This window comes from Spermophilus citellus (assembly GCF_964194105.1).
Source record: "Spermophilus citellus genome assembly, chromosome: 2".
In the NCBI taxonomy this organism is placed as follows: Eukaryota; Metazoa; Chordata; class Mammalia; order Rodentia; family Sciuridae; genus Spermophilus; species Spermophilus citellus.
In genome coordinates this window covers 246,594,895-246,611,968 of record NC_138183.1, presented here as the reverse complement: position 1 = coordinate 246,611,968, position 17,074 = coordinate 246,594,895, and the positions used below count along the sequence as shown (strand labels likewise).

The window sequence follows — 17,074 nt, the reverse complement described above, 5'->3', positions numbered from 1 at the left end:
CTACAAAGCCATCCCCCAGGGAGCAGCATCAAGGGGGAGATCCGTCTGTCCTATTGACTCCTGGGGTCCAGTCAGATCTTGAAGGGCTGGATCCAAGCCCCTGGCAGCTGTCTCCAAGAGCAGCAACTCCCTGTCTCAAAAGGGAGGGGCAGGGGAGAGTGGGCTCTGGGCAAGGCAGGGCCCCTGAAGCCAGCCTCTGTATCTGAACCACATCTGGACAAATGTGGATCCTGCCACCAGGAGGTGGTAGGCAGGAACGCCCAGGAAGTCTTGTCCCCAGCTCCCTCCATGCCACGTGAGGGTGACCAGTAGGAAGACTCCAGTGCGAAGACTTCCAGTTTCCCCAGGCTCAGGGAGGCCAGTGAATTGGCAGAGAGCTGGGAGGCAGCAGGCTCCAATGGTAGAACACCTTCGTTGCACCCAGTGTGGAAGGGGTCTAAGGACCCCAAATCCCTGGTGTGGCACTGCCCCAGGAGGCAGCTCAGTCACACAGGCGGTAGAAGTGGAAGTAGTAGTCTGTGGCTGGCTGGATGAGGGCCTCCGAGCTGCAGTTGGCCTGACCCTGGGCAGAAAGGCAATGGGAACAGGTGAGATGACTCTGGGGTGCAGGGCAGGCAGCACTCTCCCTGCCAACATGCTTGACACTGTGCCCAAGTCCTACCACATGCTCTGCAAAGCTCCCATTCCTCCCTAAGCCCCGCGCTTCATAGAGGTGTCTGGACCTCAAGGGGCAGGCGAGTGCCCATGCTCACCAGCAGTGCCACCCGGAAATGGTAGGTGAATTCACGGAAGGACAGTATGGTTACGGGCCACTGGTGAGAGGTGCCCTGGAGAGAAAGGAGAGGGATCAGGGGATGCCATCCCAACTGGCATCTCTGCACTGTAGCCATGGCAGCCCCAGGATCTGGGCCAAGTTCTATGAAGGAGAAAAGTGGAGAGTTTCAAAGAGGTATGGGAGAGAAGAGTCCTGCCTTGGGGAACAGTCGCAGCTACCCTCCACAGACTGCGCCAGGTGTCTCCCTGACCCCTGCTCCCCTACTGTGCTCACTGCGTCCTCCTGGCCAAAATGCAGGGGTGTTGCTATCTCAGCTCACAGATGAGGAAACTGGGTCACTTGCCTACAAGTGGCACAGTGTCGCAGAGCTGGGGTTCAAGTCCAGGTCTGTCTGGCTGACTCTCCCAAGGTGGCATGTGATCAGCCACACGCAGCTTGCCCATCTCCCACCTGAGGCTTTGGCCTGGTCTCTGTGGTGTAGGTTGGGGCCTAAGCCCATGTCTAAAGAGTGTCTACCTGGGTGTTCTCTTTTGGGTGTTCTTGCCTCTCCGGGGCCTTCATCCACCCCTTCCTCTACCCAGGGTCCTTTCTGCATGTCCTTTCTCTCACTAGATTACATTCTTGGAAGTGGAAGCCCGTCTCCTCCCCTCACTCTCACAACTGGGGTCACAGGGCCTGAGACATAAGTATTTGCTGAGTAAACACATGAGTAGGCAAGAACTCTTCTAAATCTCTTCCCATGGCCTTGGGTCAAGGATAAACTAGAGTTCCACCAGCTATAGGTTATGCAGAGCTGAGCAGGTTGTACCCGGGTCCTCAGAGCTGGACGGTGACAGGGCCCAGCCATTCAGTTCCCAGACCAGGAAGTAGCCCTGCACCTGAAGCAGTGGGCTCTTCTAACACTGCAGGTCTGCCTGCCACTGCCCCACACTGCTCCTTCCCGCCTCTGCAGGCTCTACTCTGCCTCCCCAGAGACCCTCAGCCCTCCCTGCCATGGGCTCCCGGGACATTAAGGCTCCTGTCTCCATCATTGCATTCATCCCAGGTTAGTCCTTGCGGAACTGTTTTTGTCCCCAGGACTATTGCCACCACAGGAATGGAGCTGCTCAGCAGGGAGTGGATTGAATAAAGACCTGCATGCATGTCCCCCTTCCTGAGGCAGAGGCCCAGGCCCTGAGGTGTCCCTATGTAGACACCTGTACTTTGACTCCAGCTTCTTCTCAAGTGTTTGGGGACCACTGTCCAGAGAACAGGGTACAGCTGGCCCACAGCCTCCCAGCTGCCACCTACCTGGGTGTCCTGATGGGTAGGGAGAATCTGCGGGAGTGACCCCTCCTCACACGGCTTTTCCTTTGTCATCAGGCTGCACAGCACCACCGACACAGGGGAAGAGGAGCTGGGGAAAGGCCCAGTTAGCAGGGAATGGAGTCCTCAACTCCAGCACCCTCCCAACCAGCCCTCCAGCCCAGAACAAGCACTGAACCTCGTGGCCTGGAAACCACACCGCCTTAGTGCTGGTACAGACCTTTCCCACCCACCAGCCGCTGAACCACAAAGCCTCCCTCCCCCAGGTTTCCTAGGACTACCACCTGGAAAATGTTATGGATGCTGGAGCTGGCCTTGGCTTTGGCCACTCTGAGGTTCTGCTGGTTTCCTCTGGCTCCCCTCCCATCCCTCTGCTCCCTTCTCCAGTACTCACTTCATCTGCAGGGTCAGGCTGAGGTGGAGTGGGGTACTGCTACTGACAGGAATGTGGTAGGTGAAGTTTCCAGGCCTGAAGGGGCAAAGATGGCACCTCAGCCCACGACCATCCTGCCAAAGCCTCTGCCCTCAAACCCCAGACTACCCCAGAACCCTTCAGAAGCCTGGAAAGGGGCTTCCCTGTCTTGTAGGGAGGTTCCTCCCTGAGGGCACAAGAGCTGAGCATCTGTACAGCCTGGGGTCACCTAAGGGCCCCCTGGAGTGAAGGGAGGAGACCACCCACCTGCAGGCACCCTGTGGAGCGCAGTACTGGGAGGTGATGGACATCGAGTTCTCCAGCACCTGGATGGAGGTCAGGGAGGGCACTGGGTCTGCAAGGAGAGGGGCTGCTGGGGCAGGGAGGAAGGTGAGGTGGGATACAAAGCAATCAGGTCTTTCCTTCCCAAACAGTCACCACACCTCAGTCCTTTCCAGACCCCACAATGGCCAGAATTATACCACAGCTCTTTCCCAGCAGCCCTGGGACCAGTTAGTTCCCAGAGTTCTGAAGTCTGCCTCCTCCAAAGAACCAGAACACCCAGAATCAGGGATGGGTCTTGTTCCTGGCATGTTCCTGGCAGGCTGTGTGCAGAAGCCTGTTCACACATCGCTTCCCAATTCTGTTCAGTGGCGTCCACTGGTAGCCTGACATCAACCACGGAGGGCGCACTACAAGCGAATCAGGGTTTCCCCTACTCCTGCCCCTGTCCCCTGCCCCAGAGAAATCTACCAGCATGCCACCACTTGTGGCCCTCCACAGCAAACCCACAGACTGGCTAGCCATGAGAGGGTTGGAACTAAAGTGTGACAGAAAGGTGGGCAGCCAAGGCCCTCTTATTCATCTTGTTCACACCTGGGCTCGTTGCTGCCTGACCCTTCCACCCAACAAGGGGGAAGATGGGGCCACTGGCCTCTGGACATTTGCTGGACCCGTTCATTTTCAGTTCTTTGAGGCACAACCCAAGGATCCAGAATGCCGTGTGGAGCCAAAGAAACTGTTTGAAAACCTCTGCAATAAAAGGTTCTCTGGCTTTGTTAAAAATTATGGCTTGAGTTTGGAGGAAAGTTAGGTAGACTCCACATAGCACCTTTCTCATCTTTGCATGGTGACAAAGTAGCCAGACTTGAGTTTGGCCAACCAGGAAGCGAATTCTAGGTGGAGCCACTGATCACTGTATGACCCTGAGCAAGTCCTTTTACCTAAGTCTCCATTTCCTCACCTAGACTGTGGGGACAGTTTCTCTCTTGCAGGAGTGTTGTGAGTACTTAAGGCTCCTGACCTGATCCCTGACACTTAGCACATGCTCAGCAAATGCTGTTGATGATAATTCTGCACCCATGCATCATGTGACAGGGCTGAAATGGGCCCTGGCCAGTAAGCCTTGCCAGGCCGGGCTGGGAAGTGTCAGGGGTGAGACGAGTACCTGGCTGGCTGTGAGTGGGCTGAGCAGGGCCCAGGCTGGTCTGGGGGGCTCCTCTGCGGGCCCGGCCATGGAGTCCAAGACTGGGGCTGCTCTTGGCCTTACTCTGCCCCCCAGGGAAGGGAACTGCAGGGCTGGCCACAGGTTCCATGCCCTTGGAATGTTTGGAGTGGCCAATGCCATTGGCTGAAATACTCCAAGACTTGGCTCTGATGTTGGTGACTGGCAGCTGGGCCATCTGGCTAGGGCCTGTGGATAGAACCAAGGATAGGCTGAGAGGAGGGGAGCTGGCTATCTCCTGTCCAGCTGTCTCTAGGGCCTCAAGGGAACCCCATGTGTCTCTTGGTATCGGGAACTCCCCAGTCTTTTCTCCAACCCTCATTCTGGGTGACCTGAGACCCTCCCACCTATTAGTCTTTGGGGCCTTTCTCTGGATTCAGGGAAGCTGGACACCCCCCCCCAACACCCACCACCACCCCTGGGTTAGCTGTACCTGAGTGGTTGGTGCTGGGACTGGGGCTAGGTCTGGGGGTGGGACTATGGCCAGGGTTAAAACTGGAGTCAAGACTAGGGTCCGAGGCAGGGCTGGAGGCGGGTGAAGAGCAGCAGACGACAGGGCAGGGGTGGCTGGAGCACAGGTCCAACGTGCGGATAGCTGGACCTGGGGCCGAGCTGATCAGGCTGGTCGTAACTGAGGAAGATGGCGGCAGTGTGAGCTGGAGGAGGGCAGCAGAGCCCCACCCAGAACACAGCCACCTGCCCATTCCCACCCCTCCACACCTGCCTGATACGCACCCAGCAGCAAAGAGGGCTGTGTGCCTGGCAACCCAGTGGTCACAGGGGACTGTCGGAGCTGAGTGGTTCCAAAACTCTGGCTGGACCTGCTGGGGAAGGGTGGGCTGAGCTCAGAGTGGCTGGAGGAGCCTGGGAGTCCCCGAGAAGCAGGAAGGCTGGGAGGAGGCGGAGAGGGAAGTTGGAAAGGAGGCAGGAAAGGGGCAACAGGAGCCAGAGGAGGGAGGGCACTTGGTCAGACACATACCATGGGCACATGGCCTCACTCCCCCCAGGGTGCTGGGGCCGGAGCAAGGCCAGGAGACAGGAAGTAGACACGGCAAAAGAGCTAGGGGGCAACACAGAGATCAAGAGGGAGATAGGTGCAGGGGAGGAGAGAAAGAAAAGACACAGTCAGAGGTAGACCCGGGGCTGAGGGTGACAGAGGGCAGACAGAGTCCAATGTCCTGCCCTGGCCCTCCTGCATCCCCTGTTCCAACCAGGGCCCCTCAGCTGGCCGACCTGGAAGAGCACTAAATTGGCCAGAGAGAAACCTTGGTGTCAGCAGGGACAGGGATCTGTTGCCCACCATCCATGGAGACCCTCCCTTCCGCCCCAGCTACCCCTAGCAGGCTCACAGCCTAAGGTTGAACCCCTTTAGAGACAGCTTCCCTGGATCCTCTGACCCTGGGCTTTCTGCCAAAGCCCCACCTGGCATGGGGACTTAACAGCAGCCTGACCTCCAGGGACATACCCATCAGTATCCACCAGGTCTTCCTCGGTGTGCAGGCTCAGCACATACAGTGTGGACATGGACACCACGCTGGGAGCCACGGAAAAGGGTTACCGTTAGAGCTGGAGGCACGTTAGCACCCTCTCTTTATGGTATTACCTATGATTCTTGGCCCCAGGGACCGGGCTCCCAAGTGATGCCCAAATGGATCTCCCCAACCCTGGAAAGAGGAGACAGAGGAAGCAGCCCACCTGCCCCCAAAGCCTCAGCCACTAGATCTTCCAAGCCACATCTCCCTCTCCTCTCCTCGGGCCTGGGCTAGTGGACAGCTGACCCCACTGAGCAGCCCTGTTCTCTCAGTCAGCCACCCCCACAGCCTGGGCAACAAGTCACCTGAAGGCCATGACCACCACCAGGGCAATGATAGTTCCCTGCAGGAAGCGCTGGCTGATGCAGGCCTGGTCTGGCACCACTGATGACGACTGAGAACCAGGAGGAAAAGGGGAAGCAGAAGAGGGCAGACTTAGGAAGCCTGCAGCCTTACCCTATCCAGGGGTCACCCTTTCCCCCAGGGGCAGAGGGAGTGGAAGAAACAGCTTGGGAGGCTAAGGACTGGGGGGAGGGGGAGAACCAGGAGTCAGTGAGGCTGCAGAGGGGAAGCCGGAAAGGGAGGCCACGGGATGGAAAAGTCCCTGCCCAACCTCTCTGCCACCCAGCACCCACCCTCACCTTGCTGGCCACCTTGGGGGGCCTCTTCTTGTGAGGAACGCTGCCTGCCCGGCTAAACTGGCTCCCTGCGTGGCTGCAGTAAGAGGGCCACAGTCAAAGGTGCCTCTTGGAAGGGGGCCTTGCCCTCCCTGCACCATGCCATGCCCCCACCTGAAGGCCCCCGAGCTGCCAGTGGACTTGAGGCTGTCGAGGCGCCGCAGTTTGGCCAGCTTGTGGCTCCAGCGCTCCAGCTCGTCGATGCGCGTCTCCAGGTTGTCCGTCAGCTTGCAGAGCTCCTTCACGGCCCCCACATTCTCCATGAAGATGCGCTCCTGCCAGGGCCAAGGACCAACCTTGAGGGCACAGTCAGCCCCGGGGCCCAGGCTGCAGACCACTGAGGAGCAGAGCACAGCCCCACTCTGCACTGCCACCTGGAAGCCCCTGGAGCCTCCTACCTGGTGTGGGCCTCCCTTCCCCTGTGCTGGCTCCACACTGCATCCCTGCTGCACCTTGCCTGAAAGGCCCTCCTTGCTGTCGGAATCAGAGCTCTAGCCTTCAGAGGCACCCCACAGCCTGGGTCTGCCCTGATGACCAGGTATCTCAGACTTGGGCACTTTCCTACTCAGATGAGCCTCCTCAGTGCCCAGCCTCATGTCACGTTAAGTTAGAAATGTCACATAATAAAGAACACATTCAGGCCTCTAGAGCCGTGACAGTGTCTCACTACCCATGTTTAACAAGGGAGGAGATGGCTCTCTGCAAGGTTCTCCTGTCCCAGACCTCATGGCCTCTCCTAGCCAAATCTACCCTCCACCTGGAGAGCTGGCACCCTTCCCTGTGAGGTAGGACGGGGCTCTGGAGGCAGCATGAGACTGGGCTGGGCCTGCCTTCTGCCCCCAGTTGGCCTGCCCCTCTCCAGAGCCCTTCAGGTCCCACCTTACTGACCTTGTTCACCACCAGGAAGTTCTCTATGGTTTTCCCGTTGGCAAAGACCACATCCCCTGTGTCCTTCACAGCCTCAGGCAGGATCTCCTTCACCTCCTGAGCGATGACACCTGGGGAGAGACAAGCCAAGAGGATGGGCTGACTGCTGCAACTCTTCAACTTAGAGGGGGGCGGGAGTGATTTTGGTTTTGTTTGGATACTGAGGATTGAACCAGGGGTGCTACACCCCCAGTCCTTTTTATTTTTTGAGATGGGGATCTAATTAAGTTGATGAGGTTGGCCTGGAACTTGCGATCCTACTGCCTCATCTCCTGAGCCGCAGGGATTACAGGCATGGGTCACAACGCCTGGCAAAAGGTGGATTTTGGAAAGAGGGACCAGAGATTTGGGTTCCAAGGAGCCCTGGGCAGTGTCTGCCTCCCACAAAGGTTCACAGGGTCGCAGCTCCAGGGCTCAAGACGTGGAGTTCCAGAGGTGGGGTGGGTTCCTGGAAGTAAGGACCTCAGGGGAAGGGGCAGGATTCCAAGAGGATGAAGGCAGGAATTTATTGGGGGGGGGGGGGGCCCTGGGCCGAGATTTTCGGACTTTGTCAAGGGGTGAAGTTCCAGAACGCCAGGTGGCGCGATTTTCCAGGGATTAAGGGGCGGGGCTTCTAAGGACAAGCTTCCTGGGGCGGAGTTCCAGGAGTCAAGGAAGGATTTCTGAAAGCAGAATTTCCAGGGAAGAGGGACAGAAAGAGCCGAAGGCAGGGGCCGGGGCTGCTGAAGGCTGAGGGGTGTTCCCAAAACCCAGTCTGTGCGGGGGGCGGGGTCCCTACCCGTCTCTGGCGTGGTGGCCTCGATGCCCGCGCTGGCCGCGAACTCGGGCTTGTATCTGTAGTGCACCAGCCGCATGCGCGAGATCCTCTTCAGCTGCTCGGTGGTGTCCACCTGCCAGGGGACCCCGGGCTAAGACTGAACCCTCGGCCCCTGCGACTGGCCAGAGCAGGCCCGGGAGCTCAGAAGGACTGCAGCCCTGAGCATGCAGTGTGGAGAAGCGACCCCGCTACCCGGCTCACAGATGGAGACCCAGGGACAGCCCCGCCCTTCCACCTGGTCCGGCTTCCTCCCTGGGAGCCCCGCCCCAAGGCCCCGCCCCCACCTCCTGCACGTGCTCCTTGGCCCGCAAGTCCGAGGGGTGCATGAGGGAGCCCATGACCTTGACGTTGCCATGCACAACCAGAGCCTCGTCAGGCCTGTCGGTGTTGATGCCCACACGACCATGGTGGAAGACAGTGTCCGGCACCTGCGCCCGCTGCCACAGCACATCACTGTCGCTCTCAAACTGACCTGGGTTGGAGGCCTAGGGCAAGATGGGGCTGAATCAGTCCTGGAGGATGGGGGACCTGCCTGACCATGGGAAAGGGGAAACACCACAGCAACCCCTCCTAGTCCAGCCAGGGCTCTCATCCCACCATGCCCAACTGTCCTGCTCATTGTGACAACTTTTAGTCCTATGTGGTATGCCAGAGGCTACCAGGCTACCAGGCTCCATGCTTTACTATGAAGGAAATAACTTGCTGGGAAAGGGTGAGCATCGTGCCCCGGGAACACAGCCAATACCCAGCAAAATCCACACACAGTTCCTAACTCCTCAGTACTGGGCATCTCTTCTGGGTGCCCTTTCTTCCAGCTCTGGGGAGGACTCTTTACCCCTGAAGGGAGGTGGCCCTTACCCTCACGATGATGCGCTCTGAGATCTGGGCAGCCAGCGTGTAGTTCTGGTTCTGTGCATGAGCCTGAAGGGCCACCACCAGCATGAAGTACCTGGGACACACAGGAGGCTCAGAGGTGCTTAGGTTCCTGCCCATCTGTCCCTGGCCACCCCTTCTGGGCCTTGTGTGCAGTGTACATAGCTCCCGGGTCTCAACCCACCCTCAAAAAGTGGCATTAAAAGGGCTGGGGCTGGGGCTGAGCCGTAGAGCACTCGCTTAGCACCTGTGAGGCCCTGGGTTCAACCCTCAGCACCACATATAAATAAATAAAGTAAACATATTGTATCCAACTACAACTAAAAAAGTAAATTTAAAAAAAAATGGCATTAACAGTACATCACAAAGGAACCTGAGCCTCCACTAGGGGGCAGAAGTCCCCAGGACCCACAGAGGACTGCGTCTGAATCCAGAAGCCAGGCTTCTGCCCCTCTGATGATCTTAACTCAGTGAAGGGCTCTGAACCTCAAGCCCCTAATCTATGAGATGGCCGGTCTGTGACCTCGGCCACTGGCAGGCCCCATGGGTGTGTCTTCCTGACCCTGCTGCTCAGAGCGGAGCAGCTCCTGGGGCAGGGGCCCACCCTGCTCACCTCTGGTCAGGGTTGGGCTTGCCCTTCTTGCGCATGTTGTTGGCAGTGGTCTCACTGAAGTGCAGCCGTCCCACAGTCACCTTTGTGACCTGCTCAGGAGGCAGATTGACCCTGCAGAAGAGGAGCAGGGTGCTCAGGGGGGAGGGAAGGAGGCTGTCAAGAATCAGGCCACAGAGGGGTACACAGGCCAGGAGCCTTCGGGAGGTGGACACTCTACCTGGCCCCCTCAGTTCCCAAGCCAGCTCCAGGGGAGGCCCTTCCAGCACCCGCCACCCCCACCAGACACTCACGTGACAGGGTTGAAGGGCCGCTTGCTTCGGTCTGACTGAGACTGTTCAATGTTGATAGACTGGTTCAGGGCCTCCAACTGGGTAGGACAGAGAGCAGCAGAGGCTCAGAGTGGGTCTCCCCACCTGCTCCTGCCCTCCTTCACCCTCTCAGCCTGGGCCTGGCCCAGCAAGAACCGGGGGTGAGGGAACGGAGCAGAGCTCGACCCTCAGCCTCCCTACCCCACAAACTCAGGGGCCGTCTATACAGCAGCACCTGCCACACCACACCACCCCACGGCAAGTGCGCATGTAGCCACCACGCTCCACCATGCCCCACTACTGCATGATGGAGCACACATGGTCAGCGTGCATCCTCCCCTTACCCTCACAGCCCCTCCCACACACCCACACCTACATGCTCCCCACCTCCACCCCTCCATGAACACTGGCTGAGCCACTCATGACACTGAGGCAGACAGAGCTGGGGGACCTCCCAGGGCCTCTCAGGCTCCAGATCAACCACAGTATGGCTGTCCCATAGGGCCCCTAAGGGCAGGCTTCCTGAGCACGCACCAGTGTGGAGTCTGCCAGGAGGAGCCGCCTAGGGGAAGGCAGGGGCTGGGAACAGGCACCAGGGGGCAGGGAGGGAGGGAGGGAAGGGCTGGCTCTGAGGAGCTGGTGGGCTCACTGGGAAGCTGAGGCTGTGCTGGGAGGACACTGGGGTTTTGGAAGAGTGGGGCAGGCCATTACCACCTGTGTCACAAGTCAGGGCCACTCGGACAAGGAGCAGGGATGATGGGGACAGGGGAGAGGCCAACGGAAGGAGGGGAGGAAGGGGGCCTAGGCGAAAGGGTGCTCCAGGGGAACAGCAGGGCCAGGTGCAAGATGAGGTCAGTGCGACAGGGCCCCCACGTCTATGGCTTGGGTGACCAGGACCCTGGACTCCATTCCCTGAAGGGGAACTCTGGGTGGAAGCAAGGTCGGAGGGACGCAGAGCTGAGGTGGCTCCAGAGGGGCCAGGAGGTGGGTCTTGGTTGGGGACGCAGACTTGAGGTCACAGAGTGGAGAAGGACGAAAGAGCATGAGATGGTCATGGGCAGCCCCCGGGAGAAGAGGCGGAGGCCCCGGCTGCGGGGCGGGCTTGGCCACGGAGTCCCTCCACAACACTCTGGCCCTCCTGCCCGCCCTCCTGGCTGAACCCCAAACCTGCCTTCACTCCATGCAGCTTCAGGTAAAAGCAGTCGAGGGGCTTGAGGCCCTCGGGAGTCTTGACGTACTTGGGCTCCCCCAGCATGCCGATGTACACCGTCACCTGGAAGTGGTTCTTCTTCTGGCACACGAAGGCGTCGTCCCCCACCGAAAAGTTGAAGCCCTTGTCAGCGTCCACACGGTAGGTGAGCATAGGCCTGGGGGACAGGTGAAAGCCAGGCCTGGAATGTCACTCCCTCCCACACACCCTGTTCCAAAGCGATTTCCTGTTCTCTACCTCAAGATCCTCAAACCACCAATGGTGCTGTCCCCACTTCCCAGAAAAGAAAACTAGAGTCCCCAGGAGGATTCACGTGCAGATGTCAACTCCTCAGCAGATGATCTTTCCTCAACATGCCTGGTGATGAGGGTGCAGGGCAAGTCTCTGAGGCCCACCAAACAGGAAGGGACTCCTGAGGAGGGGGCTGATGGCCCTCACCACATGTGGCTGGTTCCCAGAAGGCTGCCTGAAGCCCCCTCCCTCATGGGAATGGGGTGAGAGGGGCTGCATCTGCAGAGCCTCAAGGCAAGTGACAGCTGGTTGCCATGGAAACCGTGGAACCAGGCGCCAGCTCTGCGGCAGGCAGGTCCAGCCCCTGCCCACCCATGTGTTCAAGTCCCCACACACCCCCGTTCTGATTCCTGGGTCTGCCAGAGCAGGGAGGGGCACTTCTGGATGCCCCCTCAGACTCAGCGGGAATTTGCCCTTCTTTTGCTGGAGATAGTAGCAATCTGGTCCCTTTGGGGACCTCCAGGTGGCAGTAAAGAAGGCAAGTGTTATTCTATGGCTTTGCCACCATCACCCAGGTCACAGGAGTGCCTGGTGCCTGCCTGGAGGAAGGTGGGTGGGGACAATGCTTCCAGACTCCTGGGAAGAGGCCTCTGGGCCCGAGCTCCGAGCTCCGGGCCTCTCCTCCTGGGGCTCCACCCACCTGCTCAACCCAGCAGAGTGTTGAGATAGTGCCTGGGCTACAGGGCACCTCTACTACCAGCTTCCTAACCTAGGGTCCTGGGATGACAGGTTGGCCCAACGTGTATCAAGTGCACCTTGTAAGAGTTGAGGGTTTCCTCCCCCCGCCAGACTGCACTCCCATAGACACCCCCTCTCACACCAGCTGACCTCATGGGACCCTTGAGCTGCCAGAGCAGCTGGACCACTCCCTAGCCCCGGGGTCTGCTGGCTAAGAATCCCACACAGCCTGGGGCGCCCAACCCCAAGAGACTGGTCAGCGCCCCAGCCACCCCGCCAGGCCTGGAAGTGTCCAAAGAGGGTTGAGGGGAGTTGCCCTCTCACCTACACACCAGCCTTTGCGGGGGGCAAGGGGAGTGCTCCCCACAGGGCTCCTGGCCTAGAGCCCAGGAAGCTGAATCCACATGACCAGACAGACCCTGACCCGGTCCTGCCCAACCCCCTCCACAGGGAGGGGGCTCTGGAAGGGCCCTGCTTACACTCAGCTTCCGGCTACCTTCCTGGAATGCAGGCGGAGGAGGAGTAGGTGGAGGGGGAGGCGGAGTCTGAAAACACCCACCGCCCACTTCCTCCAGACTGGCCGCCCTGGCACACACCACCTCCTGGGGAGGCCTGGGGCTGGCCTGGCTCTTCCTCGAGCCTGTTTACTCTTCTGTAAAATGGGATCATCCTGTACCCTGGGTGCTCCCAGGCCCTGATCCAGGACCTCGATGAGATCCAGAGCTGTCCTAAGATGGGGTGGCCGGGCGACACTGATCACTCACAGCTCCTTGTAGTTGGCATCGTACAGTGTGGCCCACTTGTTCTGCTGATGGGGCTGCCACTTGATGGACTGGTAGTTGGGGTCCAGGTAGGAGCCACTGAGACTATCATTGTCCTGCAGGAGACCTGAAGGAAGGGGACACCCACGTGGGCCCTGGTCTCCAGGCCCCACTCCCAACTCCAAGGGAGGGCCAGCCACGTACCTGGTGAGGGTGCACCTGGAGGGTGCCACGGCGGTGTCTGGACCCGGGCAATGCTGAGCGGCAAGGAGCCGGGGCCTGGTGAGAGTGGGCCCTGGGGAGGCCAGGGTGGGGAAGGGGCTCGCGCAGGGTGTGGGGGCAGCGCTGTCACAGTCCCAGGCTCCTGTTTGATCATCCCATTCAGCATCTGGGCATTGAGGGTGTTGGGGGGCGAATCTGAGTGCTTCCTCTTCTTGGAGGGGTGGGTGGGGAGCCTGGGGAGGCAGAGGTGTGCGCTGTGGGGGCTGGCTCTCTCTGAGCCCCCTGCCTTTGTGCAGTGCCCACTCCTCTCCCCTCTCCCTGCTGTCTTAACAGGCTGGGCACAGCCCAGAGGACACTCCCTCCGGGAAGCCCTGGGACGTGGCCTCCTCAGCGCTGTCATTCTCTCTCTGTCCCTCTTCCCCACGGGCTAGACCGTGGCATCCAGGACAGGAGCTACACCTGCCTGGTCTGTGTGTCTCCAGCAAGCTCAGTAAAGGCCCGGCACACATCAGGTGACAGCTTTCTTACAGCATCACTCCTTCTAGTGGGGGCTCTGCGAGCAGCCTCCAGAGTCAGACCACACAGGGCCTGGACCACAAGGCCAGGTGGGGAGTTTCCCGAGGCAGGGGACAGGCGCAGGTTTGGGTGACCTGCACAGCACTCCTTTCCCCATCTGGTTAGAATTTTTTTTTTCTTGGTAGGAATTGAACCCAGGGGTGCTTAACCACTGAGCCACATCCCCAGCCCTTATTTTATTTAATTTGGAGACAAGGTCTCACTAAAGGGTTTAGGGCCTTGCTAAATTGCTGAGGCTGGCCCTTGAACTTGCAATCTCCTGCCTTAGCCTTCCAAGCCGCTGGGATCACAGGTGCCACCACGCCCAGCTACAAAATGTTTTGAAGAAGACTCTTTCCTTGAACTTTATAAATCTTTGATGAAATTTCAATGCGCAACACAGATATAAAGTCATGGAAGATAAAAACAGATGAAAATGACGAGTGCCCAGGTTGGAGTCAGAGCAGGGTGCTTAGGTCCAGGCCAGGAACCTCCTTAGGTTGAGGAGGACTCCATGATCGGCTGGAAACCACCTGTGCCTGGGTAAGAGTCTCGCCACAGGCTCAATTCCTGGCTCTGCCCTCTCTTGGTGGCATGATCTGGAGGAGCCACTTTCCCTTCTCAGAGCCTCCGTTTACCTCAGCGGAAAAGGTAGTCCTGAGCAAGTAGCCGTGGCTATAAATCCCCCAGGGCATTACTGGGCACCTAGGTATAAATAGGGTGCCCCCCCATCTTCCCTGCAGAGCTCCTGCCCCCCACAGTGTGTCCCCACCCCCTCCCCCTCTGGCGGCCTGCACCTGCTCTGCCCCTCGCTCTCCAAGGGGGCTCCCAGCCTTACTCAGCTCCGTGCTGCTGCAGCAGGTGCTGCAGCATCTGGGACTGCTGGGTATGGTGGAGATCCGCAGGCACCAGACCCGGCCCCATGGCAGCATACGGCGGGACTGGGGGCTCAGCCTTCATGTACAGGTCCCGCTGCAGGACAGGGTAGTGAGGTGGGGGCGGCGGGGGCGGCGGGGGGCCTGGCAGGTGGGCTGGAGGTTGGGGCGGGTGCTCCAGACGGGAGGGCACCCCCACGTGGCACAGCGTCTCAGGGGTTATTGTGCGTAGGAGATGGGGGTCTGTGGGAGAGATGGGGATTGGGCATCAGAGACCATCCTCACTCTGGTTCCAGACACCCGATCTCCCTAGGCAGGGTCTCCAGCTTCCACCCCCTCCTGAGCCAAGTCCCCAAGCCCAGGGGCCGGGGAGTTAGCTGGTCACTAGAGCCTGGGCAGGGAAGCAAGACCCTGTGCAGGAGGCCAGTGGCCTTTGCCCTGTCCTTGCCGGTTCTTTTAAGATGGGGCAGGCCCAGCTCCCCAAGAAGATCTCCAATCTCAAGGTTCCTCCAGGTCCCCAGCTCCTCTCAGGCCTGACCCTCCTTTGGCCTCAGGAAGGAGAGTCTGGAGACCCCCAGCCCTCCTCGGCTGCAGGCGGGCCCTCCTCCCTGCAGCAGCCCCTCTCCTGGGCTCCAGGGGCCAGCCCCCCACTGGCCGGAGGGGGAGGCGGGCTCCCATTGTTCCCCAGGAGGCATTCCAGGGATGTTTTGGGTAAGATAAACAGAACTCTTGACCCCTCTTCAGGCTGTGGGGAGCCAGCTGCCCGTGGTCATTCTGTTCTTGACCACCTGGGGGCCACTGCACCCCTGAGCACCCCCGTAAGGGGAGGTGGGCCCAGCGGTGGTAGGCCTCTGCTCAGACTGCACCTGGGCCTTCCCAGCCGTCCACTTACCGCCGAAGGGCGCGTCCATGATGGCGCAGGCGGCCAGGCGGTGGCATCTCCGGCAGGGACACTTGCTCGGAGGCAGGGCCGGGCTCCCCACCCGCCCATGGGGAACAATAGCCAGCGCCGGGCAGTATTTGACCAGCGATAATCTCGGCCCGTTGGGCAGCCGCTGGCCCCCTCCCTCCCTGGCTCCCTCCCTCTCCTCCGATAAGGCAGCCCCAACCAGCCCCAACCACTGGTGCACACCAGCGGGGAGGCGGTGCCCGCGACTCACCGTTCACCTGCTGCGGGGAGTAGGCCTCGGAGCCCGAGTCTGGGGGCGAGTCCGGCAGGGTGCTGCAAGGACCGGAGGAGGGGGCTGTTGGGCCAGCGGCCGGGTCCCCAGCCCTCAGGCCGGGCAGCCCCTCGGTGAGTTGGGGTCCACAGACACCCCCCCAGAGGCTGGAGTCATTGAGGTCTCCTCACCCTACGCTTTCTCTGCGCCACCTACCTTGGTGTGCCTGGCAGGGTCAGGTGATGAATTGTCTGTGGGGGCCTTGGGGTCTTGCCTAGGATCTAGGATCCCCTCAGACCTAATGGCCCCTGTAGACTGGTAACCAGGTCCCTGATGATGACACAGGGACTCAAGGACCCCCCTCCCTAGGGGGCTAGGCCTGCTCCCCTCTCCCTGTACCCACCAGAGCCGTTCAGCTTCCTGGAGGCACTGGGCCCGGGTGCCGGGCCTCAGTAGGTTCAGCGGGTCACTGGGGGCTGCCCTGCCAGGCAGGTGTGGGCTGGGCACGGAGCCAGTTCTGTTGGGCCTGGCTTTTTGTTTCCTTGCAAGTTTTATTTTATCAGTGGTTCAGCAAAAAGAACAAACTCAAGCCCCAGAGGTCAACACGTCCTGTGTGAGCCCGGTGCTTGCCCAGCAAGAGGAGGGCTGTGGCCTCCGATCAAGGAGGCTATTTGGCCATCCCTGGTCCCCTTATCCAGAGACTCCCCTCCATGGTACCCAGGGAACTGCCAGAAGGGACTCGGAGCCATCATGGACACAGCCTGCGCTCACCCTGGAGTCCCGGGTCATCCCTGGACAAGCCACCTGTCCCTCCCTTCGGTCCTTATTTACAGATCTATGAAAACCACCCAAGAATGCAGACCCTAAAACAAGGCTGTGTGAGGTGACACCAAAAAGCAGGTGGGGACTGGCACCATACTCTCCCCACAGCCTCGGGGCCCGTGGGCGGATCCTGGTTTGTCCAGCTCCAAGTCCACCTGCCACCTCTCTCTGCACTTCCTGACAAGGGCCTTGAGTTAGGGTCTTTCCCACCATCCAGTCCCTGCCACCAAACGTCCTGGGCCCACTGCACTTTTCATTCTTTCTTCTTAAATTTATAAATTTATCTCGCTTCTCCTTATGCCTGTATTTGGTGGTTGATTGATTGATTTCTTTCCATCACTGGTCACTGAACCAGGTGACGGAACCCAGGGCCTGCACGTGCAGGGAGAGTGCCCTACCACTTAGCCACACCTTCAGCTCTGTGAGGTATTAGTACCTCTCTCCCCATCTCAGCAGCAAACCCACCTAGGCCTGGGTCCCTGTGGCTCTGGACAAGCCCTCTTCCCTCTCAGAGCCATCAGAATCCTCTAGGAAGAGCTCCTCAGGCCCGCATCAGGGTCCCCCCCAGAGCAAGGTCCCCACACAGACACTGGGGGGCAGTCAGCGGGCACTAGCTGAATCTTGGTTTTCTCCCCTTGGTTTTCACTAGCTGAATCTTGGTTTTCAGGCGTCTGTGGCTCAGGAACAGTGGCATGGCCTCAAACCATCAGCCTGCCATCTGCTGCAAAGGTTCAGCCCTGACACCCCAGCCTGGCCA

General features: G+C 59.6%; 1 protein-coding gene and 1 long non-coding RNA gene across 8 annotated transcripts in view; one reads left to right on the top strand and one right to left on the bottom strand.

Annotated features, from left to right (window-relative positions):
• Positions 1-306: 306 nt before the first annotated feature.
• MYRF (myelin regulatory factor) overlaps positions 307-17,074 on the bottom strand; it is a 28,623-nt gene continuing 11,855 nt past the window's right edge. The window contains exons 4-27 of one of the 7 annotated variants that reach the window (XM_081279342.1): positions 15,496-15,557; positions 14,299-14,578; positions 12,888-13,138; positions 12,687-12,810; positions 10,915-11,110; positions 9,726-9,802; positions 9,436-9,546; positions 8,808-8,898; positions 8,234-8,434; positions 7,911-8,022; positions 7,094-7,203; positions 6,320-6,480; positions 6,170-6,242; positions 5,834-5,922; positions 5,462-5,530; positions 4,976-5,056; positions 4,732-4,820; positions 4,430-4,627; positions 3,940-4,185; positions 2,760-2,865; positions 2,475-2,549; positions 2,066-2,171; positions 753-827; positions 307-562 (exon numbers count right to left, since the gene is read on the bottom strand). In XM_081279342.1, coding sequence (XP_081135468.1) covers positions 482-562; positions 753-827; positions 2,066-2,171; positions 2,475-2,549; positions 2,760-2,865; positions 3,940-4,185; positions 4,430-4,627; positions 4,732-4,820; positions 4,976-5,056; positions 5,462-5,530; positions 5,834-5,922; positions 6,170-6,242; positions 6,320-6,480; positions 7,094-7,203; positions 7,911-8,022; positions 8,234-8,434; positions 8,808-8,898; positions 9,436-9,546; positions 9,726-9,802; positions 10,915-11,110; positions 12,687-12,810; positions 12,888-13,138; positions 14,299-14,578; positions 15,496-15,557 — 3,064 coding nt within the window. In that variant the 3' untranslated portion in view covers positions 307-481. The remainder of the gene's footprint in view (positions 563-752; positions 828-2,065; positions 2,172-2,474; positions 2,550-2,759; positions 2,866-3,939; positions 4,186-4,429; positions 4,628-4,731; positions 4,821-4,975; positions 5,057-5,461; positions 5,531-5,833; positions 5,923-6,169; positions 6,243-6,319; positions 6,481-7,093; positions 7,204-7,910; positions 8,023-8,233; positions 8,435-8,807; positions 8,899-9,435; positions 9,547-9,725; positions 9,803-10,914; positions 11,111-12,686; positions 12,811-12,887; positions 13,139-14,298; positions 14,579-15,495; positions 15,558-17,074) is intronic. The other 6 variants (XM_081279343.1, XM_081279346.1, XM_081279344.1 and 3 more) reach the window with 6 other exon arrangements.
• LOC308641102 lies at positions 10,967-13,355 on the top strand. The gene is made up of 3 exons (XR_014020411.1): positions 10,967-11,094; positions 12,806-12,965; positions 13,239-13,355. It is a non-coding gene; the product is annotated as an uncharacterized lncRNA (long non-coding RNA).